Source organism: Oncorhynchus mykiss, chromosome 3 (genome assembly GCF_057628025.1).
Source record: "Oncorhynchus mykiss isolate SJ-2025 chromosome 3, ASM5762802v1, whole genome shotgun sequence".
Lineage (NCBI taxonomy): Eukaryota > Metazoa > Chordata > Actinopteri > Salmoniformes > Salmonidae > Oncorhynchus > Oncorhynchus mykiss.
In genome coordinates, this window is record NC_143024.1 from 34,193,403 (window position 1) to 34,214,182 (window position 20,780).

The 20,780-nt window shown below is 42.3% G+C and overlaps 2 protein-coding genes across 3 annotated transcripts; both read right to left on the reverse strand.

Annotated features, from left to right (window-relative positions):
* Positions 1–15: 15 nt before the first annotated feature.
* On the reverse strand, positions 16–17,471 carry LOC110503928 (cytosolic 5'-nucleotidase 3). Of its 2 annotated transcripts, none has more exons than XM_036972412.2 (9): positions 16,686–17,471; positions 3,579–3,677; positions 3,374–3,443; positions 3,215–3,261; positions 3,024–3,109; positions 2,861–2,950; positions 1,929–2,091; positions 1,502–1,702; positions 16–1,307 (listed from the first exon to the last, which is right to left on the reverse strand). In XM_036972412.2, exons 1-9 carry the CDS (start codon positions 16,821–16,823, stop codon positions 1,206–1,208), a joined length of 996 nt encoding a protein of 331 aa, XP_036828307.1. In that variant the 5' UTR covers positions 16,824–17,471; the 3' UTR covers positions 16–1,205. The 2 variants fall into 2 exon arrangements, with proteins under 2 accessions (XP_036828307.1, XP_036828309.1); XM_036972414.2 differs by lacking the exon at positions 16,686–17,471 and adding an exon at positions 5,490–5,522.
* A 1,143-nt stretch (positions 17,472–18,614) lies between these two features.
* On the reverse strand, positions 18,615–20,746 carry LOC110514295 (dynactin subunit 3). The gene is made up of 7 exons (XM_021593758.3): positions 20,534–20,746; positions 20,175–20,259; positions 19,945–20,031; positions 19,709–19,792; positions 19,538–19,596; positions 19,362–19,421; positions 18,615–19,068 (listed from the first exon to the last, which is right to left on the reverse strand). Exons 1-7 carry the CDS (start codon positions 20,633–20,635, stop codon positions 18,982–18,984), a joined length of 564 nt encoding a protein of 187 aa, XP_021449433.2. The 5' UTR covers positions 20,636–20,746; the 3' UTR covers positions 18,615–18,981.
* Positions 20,747–20,780: the final 34 nt, after the last annotated feature.

Below are 20,780 nucleotides of genomic sequence, written 5' to 3' on the forward strand. Positions count from 1 at the left end.
AAAAATACAAACATGTTATTTGACAAGTTTTATTGACAAGTTTCCCCCCCTCTGTCAAATTCAAAGTTAAGAAAAGGCAACGTGCAGGAGTAGCAGCACATTTAAAATGCTAAAATTTAAAATTAACATTGAACATGTGCAAGACAAAACTGAGAAATTTAAAGGGGGGGGGGGGGTAGGAAACATTTCCAAGCTTGAGGTAGAGTTCAAATTTGAACAACAAAATAAAAAAATAGGTCAATGGGTGTGGATAAAAGGCCAAGTTAAACAAAATAGTCTTATTGAACTTCGCTGATCCACAGACAACGGTGCTTTACCCAGTGGTGTTCTCTTGTAATATACTGCCAATTGAGTAGGCTACTTTTCCTCTGTGTAATGACTTTTGGTAGCACCTTATTTGACACTATATTGTTCATAAAGTCAGTTACACTAACAGTAGTAACCCATCATTTATAAAAAAACTTTAGCACCACTAGTTACTACTATTATCTCAACTCATTGACAATTGTTTAATTTCTTGATATAAGCACCATAGGGTAACAACCATGCAGTCTATTTACATGGCACAGAAAATGTGCAGTGTTAGTACTCCTATAAAATAATGTGCTACTTTGCAGTGTGGCTATGGTAGCAAAGTCCCCATGTGAACACTGATGAGGTGTATACATGGCTTCTCTTCTGCAAGACAGAATCCATTACTACATCCATAAAACCAGTGATAATATTCATACCAATGTCCGAGTATTGTTCACCCATAGACAGGTTCAAGTTATTTTTTCAGACCTACATTGATTCCTGTAGCCAAACTGTTGCAGAATGCAATGAGGTGATTGTGGTGAAATGCATGCTAGGACCGTTTCAAAAGACGTTGCTGTGTTCTTGTGTGGATGCTCGGTTTATGATTTGCAAACTGATACAAGCATTACAATATAAAAAAATATTATGAATAACAATAACGTGCAAATTATTGTTATGGAGTGGAGGACGTCGACAAGGTTGCAGACAGACAAAGACTGAGGCTGTGTACTTTAAAATAGTTCATTGAGAGGAGAATATAAAGCTAGTGTATGTCGAGAGGCTGTGAGTCAGTGGCGGGGGGGGGGGCAGTAAAATCTGTCTTGGGAGTCCAGAGGTTGGTTCATTTTCCATGGGTTTGGGGAAGTGTGTCAGTATGAAGTGGGGGGGGGGGGGGGGGGGGGGGGGGGTTATATAATCTTCTGAAGGATGGAATTGGGCACATCTAAAGTCTCGTCCTTTACCAGGACAATGTCATAAGAGTCCAGATATTTCTCCAAACGATCCTCCACCTGCCAGGGAAGAGAGAAGAGTTACGATGCAGATTGACACAGACACACACACAGCACATAACCTCATACTTTCATATCAGTCACTATAGTCACATCTTCAGACTATTAATATCCAGCAATCTAGCTGGTGATGGGAGCAGATAGAGTTGCTGACTGGCGATTTGGGGGGTCATATGGGTGGGTTGCGGGGGCACCTTGTCGTTGAGGAAGCCGATCTTGAGGATGTTCTCCACATTGGGCACGCCGTCAGCCATGTTGAGGTCACCTAATGAGTCTCCCAGCAGCACGATGTTGCAGTTGTCCTTCACCTGTTTGAAGTACTCCGTGTTGCGCAGGGCGCCGTCGTGCTTGTTGAACACATGGATCAGCTCTCCTTTGAAGCCCCTCAGCTCGCCCTGAGAGAAGAAAAATACTTGAGTTTAAATGGAACGGAGCCAACTGATGCGAATGCAATGCATACACCCAGGTAGAACCATAGCTTTATTATCAGCTTTATCAACACTCAGAAACTCAGGCCTATCCTCAGCTTTATCAACACCCAGAAACTCAGGCCTATCCTCAGCATGTAACAAGCTCTCCTCGAGGGACGGGGACGGACGGACGGGGGGGGGGGGAACTTACATTCTCGTCGAAGTCCATGAAGTTGGACACCACCTTGACGTTGGGGTGGTAGACCCCCGCCTGGTGGATGATCTCCTCCAGGACGTCTCCCAGACCCGCTGAGAAGATGAACACGGGCACGTTGTGCTGCTGGAGCCGGTCAAAGAATGGCTCATAGCCCTCCCTGTGGGACAGACATGTAAGCATTAAAACCACCCATAGCCCTCCCTGTGGGACAGACGCGTAAGCATTAAAACCACCCATAGCCCTCTGTGGGACAGACGCGTAAGCATTAAAACCACCCATAACCCTCTGTGGGACAGACGCGTAAGCATTAAAACCACCCATAACCCTCTGTGGGACAGACATGTAAGCATTAAAACCACCCATAGCCCTCCCTGTGGGAAAGACATGTAAGCATTAAAACCACCCATTGCCCTCCCTGTGGGAAAGACATGTAAGCATTAAAACCACCCATAACCCTCTGTGGGACAGACATGTAAGCATTAAAACCACCCATAGCCCTCTGTGGGACAGACGCGTAAGCATTAAAACCACCCATAACCCTCTGTGGGACAGACATGTAAGCATTAAAACCACCCATAGCCCTCCCTGTGGGAAAGACATGTAAGCATTAAAACCACCCATAGCCCTCTGTGGGACAGACATGTAAGCATTAAAACCATTCATAGCCCTCCCTGTGGGACAGACATGTAAGCATTAAAACCACCCATAGCCCTCTGTGGGACAGACATGTAAGCATTAAAACCACCCATAGCCCTCTGGGACTGACATACAGCTTATATGAACAAAAATTATTCACAGGCAGAAATAAATAATATTTCGTAGAGCTTGTGTTCATGAAGCGGCAATAACGGCCACTCTGGTTCAACTTGTGTCCTGAGCTGCTTTCTGTAGTTTAAATTATTTCAACATTTCCTATCAGGTCTTACCTCAGGCAGGCGTCCGAGTCTCTCACCACCTCTGAGAGTTTGTCCTTCTGTAGCCTCTGCTCCACCAGTAATGTGTGGGACTTAAAATACCTGTCAACACACAGAGTGTGCCTTAGCGAGAGCAATTGTGCACGCGTGTGTGAGCGTGCTTGCGTCTACTCACCATTCTACCATAAATGGATACTTCTCCTCCATCGTTAGATGGGGGTCGATCTCTATGGGGTAATATGTGTTCTTAAGCTCTAGTAACTAAAAGACAGACATAAAATCAATTAGCGTTAACACATATGCTAGTATATTTATGCTTTTGTGACGCCTACAAATACTATTACGCAATAGTAACATCAAACACACCTTCGTCCTACAATCTTCGGTGACAAGCTTGCAGTTGTCAATGATATCTATGTGGAAAGGAGGACTTTGGTCAGATGGATAGGCCCGGAGACAGTCATAGGCAGGTAACTTATTTAGAATGTCCCAGTGAATGTTGAACTGGTTTTATGTTGTACTTACTATGACACGTGGGGCAGCGTTTGCCGTTGACTGCGAACCGGCTTAACGTCATGTCAAAGTCAGTGATGACCTGAAAACAAACCAGGAGAGCCATGGAGGGGAGTCAGTGATAACTCTGGTCATCATACTGTCACCACAGGGTGTCACTGTTCAGCGAATACGAACGGCCCATTTCTCTTTGCACACCCTTCCCCTCCTACTGTACCTGTAGTTTGGAGGCGCCACCCTTGATCATGCCACAGATGATCTGCTCCACCCGCTCTGGATCCCTCATGTGGACCGTGTTCTTCTCAAACTCTGGCATCTGAGAGATGGAGAGGGCGAAAGACACAAAGAGATCGTTAAGTATGCTTCTAATATACTTCTACAAGTAGCATGTCACGCCCATTACTGAATCGATAATATCACATCAACTCAATCATTGAAAAGAACACCCCTCCGGAGGGAGGGGAGGAGGACTCAACTATAAAAAAACGTGTTGAGGTTGACTTGAGTTGGGCATATGGTTAATATTTGGTGGGGCGCCAGGCCAGGGATGAGTTTAAAAGATCACCGCCATTTTTTGAGCAAAGGTAAGAGGAGCCAGGAGTAGACTAACTGGATATCACAACACCCCTCTCCCCTCATGTCCCAGCCCCCCCATTTCCCCAGGGCCAGAGCAGTGAAACAGCTGATGTTATGGCTCATTCTTCCATACATAACTGATCATCATCCAAACAAGCCCCAGGCCAGGAGGGAGGAAACCTGAACCACAAACAACTTCCAGGGCTGTAGACACCAATATTTTCTATTGAATCTTAGCTACTTGACTTGGTGGTCTAACGATCAGGCAATGAACTAGGTTCAGGTGAAGAAATGAGAGAGAGATCTATAGCTCAGTTGAAGCCCTGTTGACATGTCAGGGCAGGAATGCAACAAACCATGAATACAACCTCCAGCTGGTACGAACACACACACTTTTCTCCCCTTGAGTGCATTTTTAAGGTTGCTAATAAAGGCCCACCTTGACTGATGGGGTGGAGCTGGGGAAGATAGGGGGTGTAAACTAGAGGTCGACCGATTAATCGGCATGGCCGATTTCAAGTTGTCATAACTATCGGTAATCAGCATTTTTGGATGCTGATAACATTGCACTCCACGAGGAGACTTCATGGCAGGCTGACCACCTGTTACGCGAGTGCAGCAAGGAGCCAAGGTAAGTTGCTAGCTAGCATTAAACCTATCTTATATAAAATAAAAAAAACAATCTTCACATAATCGCTAGTTAACTACATATGGTTGATGATATTACTATAACTAGCTTGTCCTGCATTGCATATAATCAATGCGGTGCCTGTTAATTTATCACTGAATCACAGCCTACTTCGCCATCTGATTTTTTTGGTCCTCCAATAAATTGGTATCGGTGTTGAAAAATCATAAATCGGTCGATACCTGGGTATTCCGTCACCAGAGTGTTTGACTATGGAAATAGCCGACACCCCATGAACAAACTTCGTGCACACACCCATCAAAGAGGTATGCAACAGCGTACCAAGACTGTTCTGTGGTATCAGTGGACGTGTCCAGGGTTATGACTGGGATGAAGTTGGGAATCCCTTCTCACCCCTCCTTACAACCCTCTCACTCCACTTAATGTAATACACTGGGGCTCAGGGCTCCTTTAAGTCTTCCCTGAGAGATGAACATCCCTGATCCATGGAACAGAACACCCTCTCCTTCGGTACATTGGAGTTGTTTACACAATGTCATGTGTCGCAGTCTTCTAATAGATACACCATTCCAGATACATTGGTCATAAAAAACACAGATGACACCTTTGTAACTCATTCTTGAATATTAGATATAAACTTAGTTAGCAGAATCCACACTCAAGAGCGCCGAATACCAGTCATACCTATTTACAACTATTAATACACCCTCCTCTAATAATGTACAGTATAGACTACATAATTATTCATGAATTCCCATCTTCTTCCATGCATTCAGTACATCCTTTCTCCAACCCGTAAACATTAAATACACATCATTTGCAGCCTAGTCATTTTCTGACTTTCTAGAGCAATTTGTAGCTGGTGCTAACAGCAGGGTTCTGACCAACAGCACACACACTTACCTTTTCCTCTGGTCTTGTGCAAAACAAGTGAAGAAAAGGTTCTCTGTCAGCAGAGGGCTTATATAGGCAACGCAAGAGGGGGCGTCACCCAAAATAGATTGGATCAGATATTCCCTCCCCTTTGTAAGAGGCATGGCAAGCACACTGACACGCAAATGAACAACTCACACAGCTTCAATGTGTCATAAACACATGACAAAGATTAAATTAACATCTTAAAAAACATAAGTAGATGAGGTGTAACATGGAATAGCCCCATGGCAGTAGTTTACCTTTGACCCCTGAGCTTTTAAGAGGTACTGTAACTGGAATCCATTATAATCACATGATGCAACAGAAAGAGCCCTAACACTGGTCTGGATTATTGCCAGGCCAGGGATGAAAAACTGAGGTGCAATTCTCCAACGCAGAGCACACACACATTAAGACCCCTACTCTGCCCCAAACATAATTTGTGTGTGCATGGCTATGGAATAAACAGGGTCTAAGGGTCATGGTTCATCCACTCTGCTCTCTCTGGTTATATGCCGCGTTCACATGCTAGTCGGAACGCTGACATTTCTAACTTGCTGATTTGTTGACCGAGGCACGTGTATAACTAAAACAAATTAGCAAGGTCGGAAATGTCAGTTCCAAAAAGCACGTGAGCATGGCAATATCTAAGAGCTCAGTGTTAGGACAGTCATTACTTATGCCTAGCACAGAATGCTAGGACCAGAGAAACCCTACCTCAGCTGCAGGGTCACATACCACCTTTCAATAGGCCCAACTCAGGCAGAGCATTCTAAACACATCTCCCCAAAATAAGACTACACACACACACACCTATCCAATAAACATTGGGCAAATAACTATACAACGTAAGGGCTGGCCAATCATATTCAGGTCTGCATTTTTACCATGGTGACTGTTGGGTTTCTAACACTGGTATCATATGTAGGTGAGAAATCCAACCTCCTCACCCAGGCCTTGGGGCAGTAGGTTAAAACCTGATACACTAACGCAGTCTTTTTTAGAAGACATTTAAAACTACAAGGATATACAAAAACACGTCCCACCCAATCTAAAATAAAAACAAATCCCTCATAAGTAGGCTAGGCCTACCTTTTCAACAATCCTTGGAAAACTGTCAAACATCAGGTGTTGGCAATTCTGCCTCACCCGAATATTTTCTTTTGGGGGGGGGGGGGCAGCATTTAAAACCTATTGTCAGTTTAACTTTCACATCCGTGAAAGTGCTGGCTCAACATTCCTTTCTACAGTGGAGCATGTCTCATCCTCACCCCCAGTCTTGTTCACTAAAGTCAAAGGTTACAGAGCACACAGGGCTGGAGTTAATTTATAGTAGTCTGCATTCAGTCTACCATCAGCCATCGGGCAACAACAGAGTGGAAGATGTGCTTTGAGGCATTTCCATTTACCTGTGCATTTGTGACAGCATTATGCCTACACAGATATAGGGAAGAGAGGTTCTATTGGGTGAATCAGTCAATGTAAGATAATCTACTGAACATTTCTGCAGCAAATGTAAATAAAAACACCTACTATGGGGAACAAAGGCAGAAGAGAAAAAAATACATTAATAAGGGCTGTGACGGCATGCTGCTCACAACAGTCTAGTTCAAGAGTTTTGACTGAGCCAAAATGGTGACTTTGCCAGGCAGGCTTGGACACTCATTTCCCTAGAACAGCGTTCTGATAAGCTGTGTGTGCTGTTCTGTGATTAAAGTAGGGCTGTGGTTGGGCCCCATTTAGTTTGGCAAAGTATCATCCACATTGCAACAATACATTTCATGATAGCTTAATAACATGCATTTTTCTTAACTTGTCGTGCCCACTGAAAAACCTAAAATAGTATTGGCTCTGGGGTGGAGTAGAAATGGTCCTATTAGAGGTCTTACCCCTTGAAAGAAAGTCTAAGAGAAACAGACAGATCACCTTGGCCCTATACTCCACACCTCATAAATATCAATAAGTAGACAGTAAAGTGGACAATGTCTGCTGTAAGAGCTCTTCAGCTAACAATATCACCACAGGTACAGTCCGCTCTGTCGTAGATAAACTCCCTCTCGACAAAGGAGGAAGGTTGTAACTCTGTTGCCCCTGGATAAGCATGCCATGTCACAGGAGAAGCCAGAGAGAACATTTTGTGACCTCAGCCAACAAGGTCACTAACCCAGCAATATACACCTATACTCTTATGTCAGTCACCCTTCCTTGGACTATTTAAGCCTAGACTTTGTTGAGCGACACATTGTAGTGGCGATTCCCTATGAAAAGCCACTGGCACAGGAGAGAGCAGTCCATAACACGTCCACAAACATCAGCTTTCCAAATGTTACTCTTTTTGGGTGAAGTTTCCATTTACTGCACATATAAATAGCTCCAATACACATATTCCTATAGAAAAAGGTAAAGAGAGATCCATTCTATAGGCTGTATCTGTGATACGGTAACAACTATGTGCTAACCCTTCCTGGTCACCTGTGCTAACCCTTCCTGGTCACCTGTGCTAACCTTTTCCTGGTCACCTGTGCTAACCTTTTCCTGGTCACCTGTGCTAACCTTTTCCTGGTCACCTGTGCTAACCTTTTCCTGGTCACCTGTGCTAACCTTTTCCTGGTCACCTGTGCTAACCTTTTCCTGGTCACCTGTGCTAACCCTTTCCTGGTCACCTGTGCTAACCCTTTCCTGGTCACCTGTGCTAACCCTTTCCTGGTCACCTGTGCTAACCCTTTCCTGGTCACCTGTGCTAACCCTTTCCTGGTCACCTGTGCTAACCCTTCCTGGTCACCTGTGCTAACCTTTTCCTGGTCACCTGTGCTAACCTTTTCCTGGTCACCTGTGCTAACCTTTTCCTGGTCACCTGTGCTAACCCTTTCCTGGTCACCTGTGCTAACCCTTTCCTGGTCACCTGTGCTAACCCTTCCTGGTCACCTGTGCTAACCCTTCCTGGTCACCTGTGCTAACCTTTTCCTGGTCACCTGTGCTAACCTTTTCCTGGTCACCTGTGCTAACCCTTCCTGGTCACCTGTGCTAACCCTTCCTGGTCACCTGTGCTAACCTTTTCCTGGTCACCTGTGCTAGCTAGCTAACCACACACACACACACACACACACACACACACATCCAACATATAGTGCCTTCTAGTGTACAAAACAAGTCAAAATAACCCTTGACAGACATACACAACACATAAACAGACCAAAACAGCTCTCACACTGTATAGGCCGGAACGTCATGTAAAGACACTGGTTCTATACTGGAGTCAAAGTAAGACTTTGAAAGTAATAGTGAAAGAGCTGTCATAAAATCATGAAAATACTATTTGCATTCGCCCCCACGCTGCTGCTACTCTGTTTATTATCTATGCATAGTCACTTTAATACCTCTATGTACATATTACCTCAACTAACCGGTACCACCTGTATATAGCTTCAACATTGTTATTTTACTGCTGCTCTTTAATTATTTGTTACTTTCATTTTACTTTTTTTTTAGGTATTTTCTTAAAACTGCATTGTTGGTTAAGGGCATGTAAGTAAGCATTTCACTGTCTACACCTGTTTTTGGCACATGACAAATTAAACTTGAAAATTTAACACACCATAATACTAGAACATGGAGTAACAATATTTTTCTAAAATAGCTACACAGATCAAACTGAAAAAGATGTCTAATATGAAGTAAAACAGTTCAGCTCTGAGTAAGACTGGCAAACAATCTCCATGGAGAAAGTGGAGTGAATGTGTTTATTAGCTTGAGAGCAAGCATGAAGAATTACAAATGTTCTTGCCTGCCATCTAGTGGCCAATGAGGTTCAATACATGAGACCATTTCCAACCATTGTAAACCAATCCCAAACCCAACCATGTAAACTTTCAGGACCCTGTCTTTCAAAGATAATTTATGAGAATCCAAATAACTTCACAGATATTCATTGTAAAGGGTTTAAACACCGTTTGCCATGCTTGTTCAATGAACCATAAACAATTAATGAACATGCAGCTGTGGAACGGTCGTTAAGACACTAACAGCTTACAGACGGTAGGCAATTAAGGTCACAGTAAAGAGGCCTTTCTACTGACTCTGGAAAAACAACAAAGAAAGATGCCCAGGGTCCCTGCTCATCTGCGTGAACGTGCCTTAGGCATGCTGCAAGAATGCATGAGGAGCTGTTTGAGCCAGAGGTCTGGCAGAGTGCCATGAGCTGATCACGCGTGCGCCCGTGAGAGGTAGCTGGGTTCCATTGCATTTCTAAAGACAAAGAAATTCTCCAGTTGGAACATTATTGAAGATTTATGTTAACTTCTTGGTGACAGGGGGCAGTATTTTCACGTCCGGATGAAATGCATGCCCAAATTAAACTACCTGCTACTCATCCCCAGAAGATAAGATATGCATATTATTAGTATATTTGGATAGAAAACACTGAAGTTTCTAAAACTGTTTGAATCATGTCTGAGTATAACAGAACTTATGTAACAGGCGAAACCGAGGAAAAACCATTCAGATTTTTTTGTTTGTTGAAGTCACTCTTTTCAATGAGTTTTCATTGGGAATCCATTTCTAAGGGACCTTCTTGCAGTTCCTACCGCTTCCACTGGATGTCACCAGTCTTTAGAAATTGGTTGAGGTTTTTCCTTTGTGTAATGAAGTAGCCCTGTTCAAAACGAGGGTGACTTCAAGCGTACTGTTTGTGACGCGTGACCAGAAAGGTAGCGTCAGTTTGTTTTCTTCCTGTATTGAACACCGATCATCCAGTCTTCAATTTTAGTGATTATTTACATTACAAAATACCTGAAGTTGTATTACAAAAGTAGTTTGAAATGTTTTGGCAAAGTTTACAGATAACTTTTGAGATATTTTGTAGTCACGTTGCGCAAGTTAGATTATCTATTATGAGAATTTCTGTAATTGGATGTGGCTTTCTGCACTTTCACCGGATGTTTGTTTGAGACAATGTATTTCTGAACATAACACCAATTTCAAAATTAGGTTTTTGGACATAAAGATTAACTTTATCGAACAAAACACACATTTATTGTGTTACATGAAGTCCTGTGAGTGCCATCTGATGAAGAGCAAAGGTTAGTGATTAATTTAATCTCACAAGTCAGAAATAGCGCCCTCTCCTTGGCTGGAAAATGGCTGTATGGTTTTCTGTGACTAGGTGCTGACCTAACAATCGTTTGGGGTGCTTTCGCCGTAAAGCCCATTTGAAATCGGACACTGTGGCTGAATTTACAAGGTTTATCTTTAAAATGGTGTATAATACTTGTATGTTTGAGGAATTTTAATTATGGGATTTCTGTTTTGAATTTGGCGCCCTGCAATTTCACTGGCTGTTGTCGAGATGGGACGCTACCGTCCCACATATCCCAGAGAAGTATTATATTATCAATAAAATGAATTTAGCCTCAAATAATGAAACATGTTCAATTTGGTTTAATTAACGCAAAAACAAAGTGTTGGAGAAGTAAAAGTGCAATATGTGCCAAGTAAAAAAGCTAACGTTTAAGTTCCTTGCTCAGAACATGAGAACATATGAAAGCTGGTGGTTCCTTTTAACATGAGTCTTCAATATTCCCAGGTAAGAAGTTTTAGGTTGTATTTATTATAGGACTATTTCTCTCTATACCACTTGTTTTTCATATACCTTTGACTATTGGATGTTCTTATAGGCACTATAGTATTGCCAGTGTAACAGTAAAGCTACCTGGTCTCGAACCAGGGACACATCGACAACAGCCACCCTCAAAGCATCGTTACCCATCGCTCCACAAAAGCCGCAGCCCTTGAAGAGCAACGGAAAAAACTACTTCAAGGTCTTAGATCGAGTGACGTCACCGATTGAAACACTATTAGCTCGCACCCCGCTAACTAACTAGCCATTTCACATCGGTTACACCAGCTTAATCTCGGGAGTTCATAGGCTTGAAGTCAAACAGGGCAATGCTTGAAGCACAGCGACGAGCTGCTGGCAAATACATGAAAGTGCTGTTTGAATGAATGCTTATGAGCCTGCTGCTGCCTACCACCGCTCAGTCAGCCTGCTCTATCAAATCATAGACTAACATAATAACACACAAAAATACGAGCCGTAGGTCATTAATATGGTCAAATCCAGAAACTATCATTTCGAAAACAAAACGTTTATTCTTTCAGTGAAATACAGAACCGTTCTGTATTTTATCTAATGGGTGGCATCCCTAAGTCTAAATATTGCTGTTACATTGCACAACCTTCAATGTTATGTCATAATTTTGTACAAATCCGGCAAATTAATTACAGTTCGCAACGAGCCAGGCGACCCAAACTGCTGCATATACCCTGACTCTGCTTGCACGGAACACAAGACAAGTGACAATTTCCCTAGATAAAATAAATTCATGTTAGCAGGCAATATTAACTAAATATGCAGGTTTAAAAATAGTCATAAGACTCCTGAACAGGTAATCAAATGGCTACCCGGACTATTTGTATTGTGTGCCCCCCCCAACCCCTCTTTTTTTGTTTATCATATGCAGTCACTAACTATACATTAATGTACATACTACCTCAATTGGGCCGACCAACCCGTGCTCCCGCACATTGGCTAACCGGGCTATCTGCATTGAGTCCCACCAACCCCTCTTTTACACTACTGCTACTCTCTGTTCATCATATATGCATAGTCACTTTAACCATATCTACATGTACATACTACCTCAATCAGCCTGACTAACCGGTGTCTATGTAGCCTCGCTACTTCTATAACCTGTCTTTTTACTGTTGTTTTATTTCTTTATCTACCCATTGTTCACCTAATACCTTTTTTGCACTATAGGTTGGAGCCTGTAAGTCAGCCTACACCTGTTGTATTCAGCGCACGTGACAAAAACTTTGATTTGATTTTAACGAAAGGCATTGATGTTTATGGTTAGGTTTATTGGTGCAACAGTAATTTTTTCACAAATGCGCTTGTTAAATCACCCATTTGGCGAAGTAGGCTGTGATTCGATGATAAATTAACAGGCACCGCATTGATTAACTAGGACAAGCTAGTTAATTAAACTAGTAATATCAACCATGTGTAGTTAACTAGTGATTATGTTAAGATTGTTTTTTTTAAATATACGTTTTATGCTAGCTAACAACTTACCTTGGCTTCTTGCTGCACTCGCATAACAGGTAGTCAGTCTGCCACGCAGTCTCCTCGTGGAGTGCAATGTAATAGGCCACAATCAGTGTCTAAAAACGCAGATTACGAAAACTTCAAATCGGCCCCAATTAAAAATCGGCCATTCCGATTAATCGGTCGACCTCTAGCACAAACCCACCGTCGCCGGACCAGACTGGCGAAAAAGTGCTCTTCACTGACGAGTCGCGGTTTTGTTACACCAGGGGTGATGGTCGGATTCACATTTATCGTTGAAGGAATGAGCGTTACACCGAGGCCTGTACTCTGGAGCGGGATCGATTTAGAGGTGGAGGGTCCGTCATGGTCTGGGGCGGTGTGTCACAGCATCATCGGACTGAGCTTGTTGTCATTGCAGGCAATCTCAACGCTGTGCGTTACAGGAAAGACATCCTCCTCCCTCATGTGGTATCCTTCCTGTAGGCTCATCCTGACATGACCCTCCTCCATGACAATGCCAGCCATACTGCTCATTCTGTGCGTGATTTCCTGCGAGACAGGAATGTCAGTGTTCTGTCATGGCCAGCGAAGAGCCCGGATCGCAATCCCATTGAGCACATCTGGGACCTGTTGGATCGGAGGGTGAGGGCTAGGGCCCTTCCCCCCAGAAATGTCCGGGAACTTGCAGGTTCCTTGGTAGCACCTGCAAGTACACAGCAAGAACTGGCAAATCTGGTGCAGTCCATAAGTAGGATGCACACTGCAGTACTTAATGCAGCTGGTGGCCACACCAGATACCGACTGTTACTTTTGATTTTGACCCTCCCCTTTGTTCAGGGACACATTATTCCATCTGTTAGTCACATGTCTGTGGAACTTGTTCAGTTTGTCTCAGTTGTTGAATCTTGTTATTATCATACAAATATGTACACATGTTAAGGTTGCTGAAAATTAACGCAGTTGACAGTGAGAGGACGTTTTTTTTTGCTGAGTTTAGTAGATGCCCATCATTGACCAACAGGACACCACTGTGGGCTGGGACATCAGGCTACATGAGCACACCTGGATACTGTGGAGTGGATGTGTGTTCTTACAACAGTTGAGCCATCATCAAAAGCGGATGTCCTTCACATTCTGGGGACATTGTAAAAAAAAAAAAAAAAAAAGCAGAGAGCAACGGTTGCCTAAATAGAGCCCCAGTCAGAAAGCAGGGAATAGAGCAGACAGCAGGTCATTCCTGGAAGAAGTTCAGTGTGAATGAATGGGTCAACACACTAAATGTCATGCCCACCCCTAGGCCTACTATCTAGGTTCTGTGAAACAGAATACCAAAAGGTATCTTCAGGATTAGAATATTGACATACACCAAGTATACTAAACATTGGGAACAACATCCTAATATTGAGTTGCACCCCCTTTTGCCCCAATTCGTCAGGGCATGGACTCTATAAAGGTGTCAAAAAAGTGTTCCACATGGATGCTGACCCATATTGACTCCAATGCTTCCCACAGTTGGGTCAAATTGGCTGGATGTCCTTTGGGTGGTGGACCATTCTTGATACACACGGGAAACTATTTAGCATGAAAATCCCAGCAGCATTGCAGTTTGACACAAACCGGTGCACCTGGCACCTACTACCATACCCCGTTCAAAGGAACTTAAATATTGTGGTCAATCCATGTCTCAAGGCTTAAAAATCCTTATTTAACCAGTCTCCTCCCCTTAATCTACACTGAAGTGGATTTAATAAAATGACATCAATAAGGAATCATAGCATCACCTACTCAGTCTGTCACGGAAAGAACAGGTGTTCTTAATGCTTTGTATACTCAGTGGCTATGCATATTCTGGTCCAGTTATCCTTGGACGTCTTTCTAGTGACATTCAGTACATATTTTGCACATTCTGAACATGGGTACGCTCGGTATAGTTTTGATCTTGACAGTTCCTAACCATTTAGCCATGCTTACATGGGTAAAATCTTTAAATATAGGTATATGGAGGTCACCCTTTCTGCCGTCTATAAAACAATGCTATATTGTCTTGTGCACCGGTTAGTGATGTATCAGACAACGTAAGCGTCTGGCTGCCTGTGAGGGACAGATAGTGAAAGACCGGCCTTCAACTATATCAAACAATGATTCTGCAACATTTCACTGACACAATTGGCCCTGTGATTGTTGAACTATGTAATAATTCAAACTATTGATGTACTGTGTCTAAAAATAAATGAACAAAAAAGATACTGTAGCAATTCTCGCTATATGAGTCACTTTACAATTCACACCAAGTGGGTTAACCCCCTACATTGGTATCAGAAGTAGGAGGGTGGCCGTGAGGCCATCGGAATGCGCTGCCCGGATGTGTGAGGGGGCCGAGAAGTCAAAGCACGGGGACGTGCCTTCCTGTCTTAAGGGGGGCAGTGTAGCAATCCTCGCTATATGGCCACATTACAATACCCACCAAGTAGGTTAATCTGATTGGCGAGACACATAGGGTGTTTGCCTTTCATGGCAGCGACCCAGGTTCACTCCCTGCCCCGCCATTCACTGAGATACATTTGTCTTCTGATCCAGATAGTCACTAAATCTAACCTAGGCTGAGGCCCAACATTTAAACAAATCCTCAGTTGTACCCTTTTATGGTAGGTTGTCTAAACATCAGTCTGGAAGAAGTCGCTGTAAACCAGAATGTTGAATGCAATGATATTTAAAGATGAATCGTTGTACCATCTTTCTGGGCAACACGATCAAATTCACATAGAAATGTGTTATAAATCTGTCAGTCATTCTCATTGAAAGCAAGTCTAAGAAGCGGTAGATATGTTGTGTGTGTGCTATGCTTTCTGTTCTTGAGTTTAGTTTTTGCTTCTTTTTCCCTTTCAGGTTTGTACACCAGCTTCAAATACTATATTTTTGGTTATGGAAAATAGATTTCACAGCAGTTTAGATGGTACAACGATTCTCTACACTATACTTGCTTTGTCACAAACTGAATATAGGCTAACTATTAGAATTTTAGTAACCAGAAAATGGCTGAACGATTTCTGCATAGTGCATCATTTAAAAATTACTTTACTGGTTGTCCTTGGTGTTGGTCCTTTTTGGCAGTAGGAAGTGTAAATAGGTTTAACCACAGGAAAGTGTAGTTTACCCAACTTTTTGCAGCGCCTGTAGGTTCTGTTGTTTGTACTTTCCATCTCCTGATGCATTTAACGTGATGCACAATATAGAAATAGCAGAATGTAACCGAACTTTTGTCGATCAAAGCCCGTTCCTTCGCAAATAGCTGAATGTGGAATTTGCCAGTTAATTGCGTGGTACAATGTTTGATCTGTGCTTAGGTTAAACTCGGCCATTGTTGACATATTGGGCAAGTCCTGTCAGAATTGTTTCAGCATTGAAAAGACAAACCGACATACAGACCAGCGTACTGAAAGTCAGGTTAATGACACTACTCTGGATATTTTGTCTTAGATCATCTTCTATAGAAAAATCTGTGAACAAGTAAAGTACGTTCAAATTAAATTAATTCAACCGTCTGACATGTGATAGTGAGCCTAACGTTACATGTTAGAGACGAGAGGGGAGTCTTCCACTCTCGGGAATCGAAGTGACTAACAGATGGTAGGCTACATGTCCTAAAATTGAGAATGGACCTTGCAGAATCAAAACATTTATCTAGCAATGATGTTTGAGGACAAGCAATGTGAAAAGTAAAACTCACACCTGATCTGTAAGTCCGTATTTTGACATACCAGTTGAAATTGTTTGATAGGCAGACTACTTTGGCCTCAAAACTTATTTAGTTGTCATTTTGGACAGGGGGCTCGAGGTTAGAGCAGAAGGGGATTTGCATAACTCGGAAACAAACCACTGTACCTACATTCTTTGAACAAAAATATTACTACAATAGGACTAGCTAACAAACAGCGTCAAATTAGTCATGTCACGATTTGACAGCTTTTCGTGGCACCATGATAGCGACCTAGCAAATAATGACCTCTAAACCACCCTTGCTATCTTTAGGAACATCCGCGACTGCGCACATGAACAGCACGCGCGAGTCCACTCACCATCTCGATGATCTTCGTTTTCTTTCCCGCTCTCTTCTTCTTGGCGAACATGTACTGGGCGAGAACCACACCTCCGAACAGGGCACATACACTGGCACTGGCCGCGGCACCGACTTTTACCACGGCAGTCTTGTCCATGGTTGTGCCGCTCCAAACAAACGATTCTACTCCTTCCTTATGTCAACATGGTCCCTCCCTCGAGTCGATTGGCGGCTGAGACTGTAACGGACTACGTACGTACGTGCCCTCCTATCGCTACCACTCGGGTGAAAGCGGGGGGTTTGATGTGTATTTATACCAACATCTTTTAATCATCCAGGGGTATTTCACCAAACGAACCCAAATATTTGTTGTAATTGTGCTGGTAACGCATAGAGTAAAATGCTACAATGAAGAAATTGATACACATTTTCAGTTTCCGTATTATTTGTTTTTAATTAGTATGAACCACGTCCATGGAAACGAGCCCCAACAAAACAGATGTTTGCCTATACGTACATTTAATAAGAATACATTACTCATTACAATGAATTACATGAGTCATTACTATAGCCCAATAATAGGATAGGGTGTATGCCTGTATTTCGCAATATTTTTGTCTGCATTTCAGATATTGTCTGCAGAAAAAGATTTACCTACATAATCAATGGTGCAAGTTTTAGACAAGAAGGACTAATCAATTACAATGAAAATTCCCCCCATCTGCTGCCAAATTGTTCACATTACCGAGCGCGTGCTAGACAGCGGCAGAATCTCAATCGCCTCCTTCAAACCCATTGGAAGGACATCTGTTTTTTCCTCATCCAATTGGGTTTGAGAAGGCGAGAATAGAGGACGCGAGTAGTGTGCGAAAAATATTCTCCCTATGACGATAGCAAGCTCGTGATTTGAATAGTGGCAAGGGGAAGTCAAAATGTTTGTTGATTCTGTCCCACAATTTGAAAATTGTTTAAATACTAGCCATATCTATAACTAGGTTTCCATCCAACCATTTCATGTGGATAAATTATCTGCCTCATGAAAAATATCACGAACGGGCTGATGGAAGGATATGCCGGTACAATTGAATAAATGCCGACAAGACAACTTTGTTCGTTCGAAATAGTGGGCTCTATTTGCGTTGATAAAATCAATTATGTGAGAAATTGCGGTGGATATCTCTTTATGAGCAAATATTGATATACTAACGATAATTTCGAAGGAAACTTTGAGTTACGCGATGATATGTTGTGTGGTCCCACTACGACTCGGAAAACCATGCAGTTTGAGGCTACAGATAAAATAAATTAGGAATTTAACAGGGTGATGACTGCACGTGATGAGCTTGATGCTCCTTTCCAAAACATATATAGGGTCTTATTCTGGTGACATAATGGTCGATGTGGCTGTTATCCATACTAATCTCATAATGTAGGTAGCCTACACGCAGCTGTCGAGCAGTTGGCAAAAGTGGGCACATTTGCTATGTAACACAACAGTTTGACAAAACCATCAATAGAATTGAAAATGGAAACCCAGTGAACTTGTATTTTTCATTCGGTACATGGACATTTTACAATAAACGTTATTTTTATGTCCACTACTTCATTACGCACAGGCTTTTATCCGCAATAAATCATTTTCATGGAAACACATCTCTGTTTGGAAAATGCGCATACTATTTTATGAAGATTTTAGAAGTTTCGCATTAAAATCTGTCGCAAATTGGATGGAAACCTACCTTGACTAAAAATACGTTTTTACAATGGATCAATTGCATCTCCGATTGTAAAACGTCTTCTCTTCGTAGTCCTAGATATGGTTTTTGAAAAACCTGTAATTAAATGCAAACATCAGAAAAATACTCTCAGGCACAGTTTAAGTTTCAGACATTAGTTTTATAACAATATATTGAACAAAGTATAGCACAAACAGAAATAAACCAAATAGTTCAGGTTGAACAGTATGGATTTTATTGCAATTACTTTACATTTGCAGTCATGTCTGATATAAAACCATTTAAAACCAAGACTTTCTGGAAGAAGAATTAAGTTAGTGTGCAAATTATTCTCTATGTTCTACTGTCAAGCGACCTAGAAAGAAAGCAGGACTGCCTGGAGCAGTGTTTCAGAGTTGGAATGCATGGGTACATTCTATGTTGAATAAATGTACAAAGAGGATATATATATGCTATGCAAATGTCTCTAGATGTAGCTGTAAATAAATAACAATAATATCCAGCAAGTTACATTAATGTGCATTTCGGACACTTGACATCATGCTGTGACGTCATAACGGTCATCACTGGACATAATCGCTACTCCACTTGACGGATTCCCTTTGCCTCCTCCACTTTCCGCAGGCTCTCATCCCACTGGGTGAACTGCTTGGACAGCAGGAACATCTGCCAAAAAGGTCAAGGTTCAAAGAATTTGGTGGGCTGGGCAGTTCATTCCATTAGCACAGACTAGACATTTCTCAGAGTTCAACATGACTTGACAGAAAACACAATCTAGGTAATTACTTTTAGCAACCACTCACGCTTATTCATCTGACCGAGTAGGTCAGGAGACAAGACAGCCAATGTACTTGATAGTTTCACTAGCTAACCTCAGATATATTTTCCTCTGGCTTGATCAGTGTTATTTATTCATTTCAATAATTCCATTATTTGCTATTATAATGAAGGAAAGGTACCATTTTGTTATACTCCTCAAACAGCTTCTTCACCTCTAGGGACTGGGCCTCAGTTTGGTCCTTTGGGAAAATGACAAGAATGGTGTCAATAAGATACACTAGATTGACTTTTGTGAATTACAGTGTCTTGTGAGGAAGACAAAATCAAGAAAAGAGAGAGGGGGGGGGGTTCATACCTGCTCTTTGATGTGAATCTGAGACAAACGCTGTAGCTTGGTGGCATGCTCTGGCACATCTGTGAATAAGAACTTTACAATGAGTTGCATTCAACTTAACAAACACTATTTAATCTATCATCACTTCACACAGACCATATTGTAATGGTACTTAAATTCCCTCGCACTGACCTCTGATGTAGTTGCTGTCCAATAGTGGCTGGAGGTTGCTGACCTGCTCCAGAAGCGTGGCCTGGGAAAGGAGGAAGTCTTCCTCTGTGGGGAGAAACGAGTGCATGAATTTGAGACTGGAGGCACATATCCATATGCCGGAGGCACATATCCATATGCCGGAGGCCTACTCAATCACCATGATGCAGGACCAAATTTGGCAACATTTACTCACATTTTAAATGAAAAACTCTTACCAGCAAGGATGAATTCCAGCTTCATGGCATCAGGAACAGTGATGTGGTCAGTGAACTGAGGGTTCAGATACTTCAGCAGGTCCTCAACTGTACAGAGAACAAAAAGTTGTAGAATATATACTAGTTACTATGTGGGAAATATAATCACAATTGACCTTCCTTTGTGATTGTCCTGGTAATAATGTGTCCCATCCAAGTCACACAGTTGTGTTGTCTAAGATGTCACTCACTCTTTTTGTGTAGAATCTTCACTCGTTCCCTCTTATTTGCAGTGTTTGTAAGGGCGGCCTGAATTCTGGAGAGGGAATCCGCGCACTAAGGAACATAGTGCATTAGATGATAAAGTAAAAAGCAAAACTTGTGAAAATAAACCGTGTTATTGCCGTGCTGGCATTAAAATATTGGATTGTAGCTAACTTATTCGGAATGCCCTGGCATAGCTGTTCTTCACACATTTCCCATAATATTGATGTCTAAGCATTGATTGTATAAAGACAGTAGGTGTGCAAAAAGGGCGTTCGCTAGCTAGCCAAAGCTAGCAGCCAATTGAATCACTATTCTGTATTTTTAATATAAAATATTGTCAAACCTTCACGGGTTTCCCTCCCTTGTTCCTTTTTTCACCGTATATACGACTTTCCAGCGTCTCAAGACGCGTTTCGAGGTTATCAACTTCAAATTTCCTATCCATTCTTGATTCAGGGAGCACAACAAATGGATACGGATCGTTGTAATGACGTCCAACAGGCGACGACGCACAATTATTGCGTCATAGCAAAAAATCTACGGATCGTGAAAGGCGCCATATTTGTTGTCCTTAAAGAACATTTCAGTGG

Excerpts from the sequence above, each read along its gene's own strand:
- LOC110503928 (XM_036972412.2), bottom strand. The coding sequence starts at position 16,823 with ATGGACAAGACTGCCGTGGTAAAAGTCGGTGCCGCGGCCAGTGCCAGT. Across the intron at positions 3,262-3,373 it reads ACGCTGCCCCACGTGTCATA|ATATCATTGACAACTGCAAG; the intron begins GTAAGTACAACA and ends CTTTCCACATAG. Across the intron at positions 3,110-3,214 it reads CCGAAGATTGTAGGACGAAG|TTACTAGAGCTTAAGAACAC; the intron begins GTGTGTTTGATG and ends TCTGTCTTTTAG.
- LOC110514295 (XM_021593758.3), bottom strand. The coding sequence starts at position 20,635 with ATGGATAGGAAATTTGAAGTTGATAACCTCGAAACGCGTCTTGAGACG. Across the intron at positions 20,032-20,174 it reads GAAGATTCTACACAAAAAGA|TTGAGGACCTGCTGAAGTAT; the intron begins GTGAGTGACATC and ends TTCTCTGTACAG. Across the intron at positions 19,422-19,537 it reads AGATTCACATCAAAGAGCAG|GACCAAACTGAGGCCCAGTC; the intron begins GTATGAACCCCC and ends ATTTTCCCAAAG.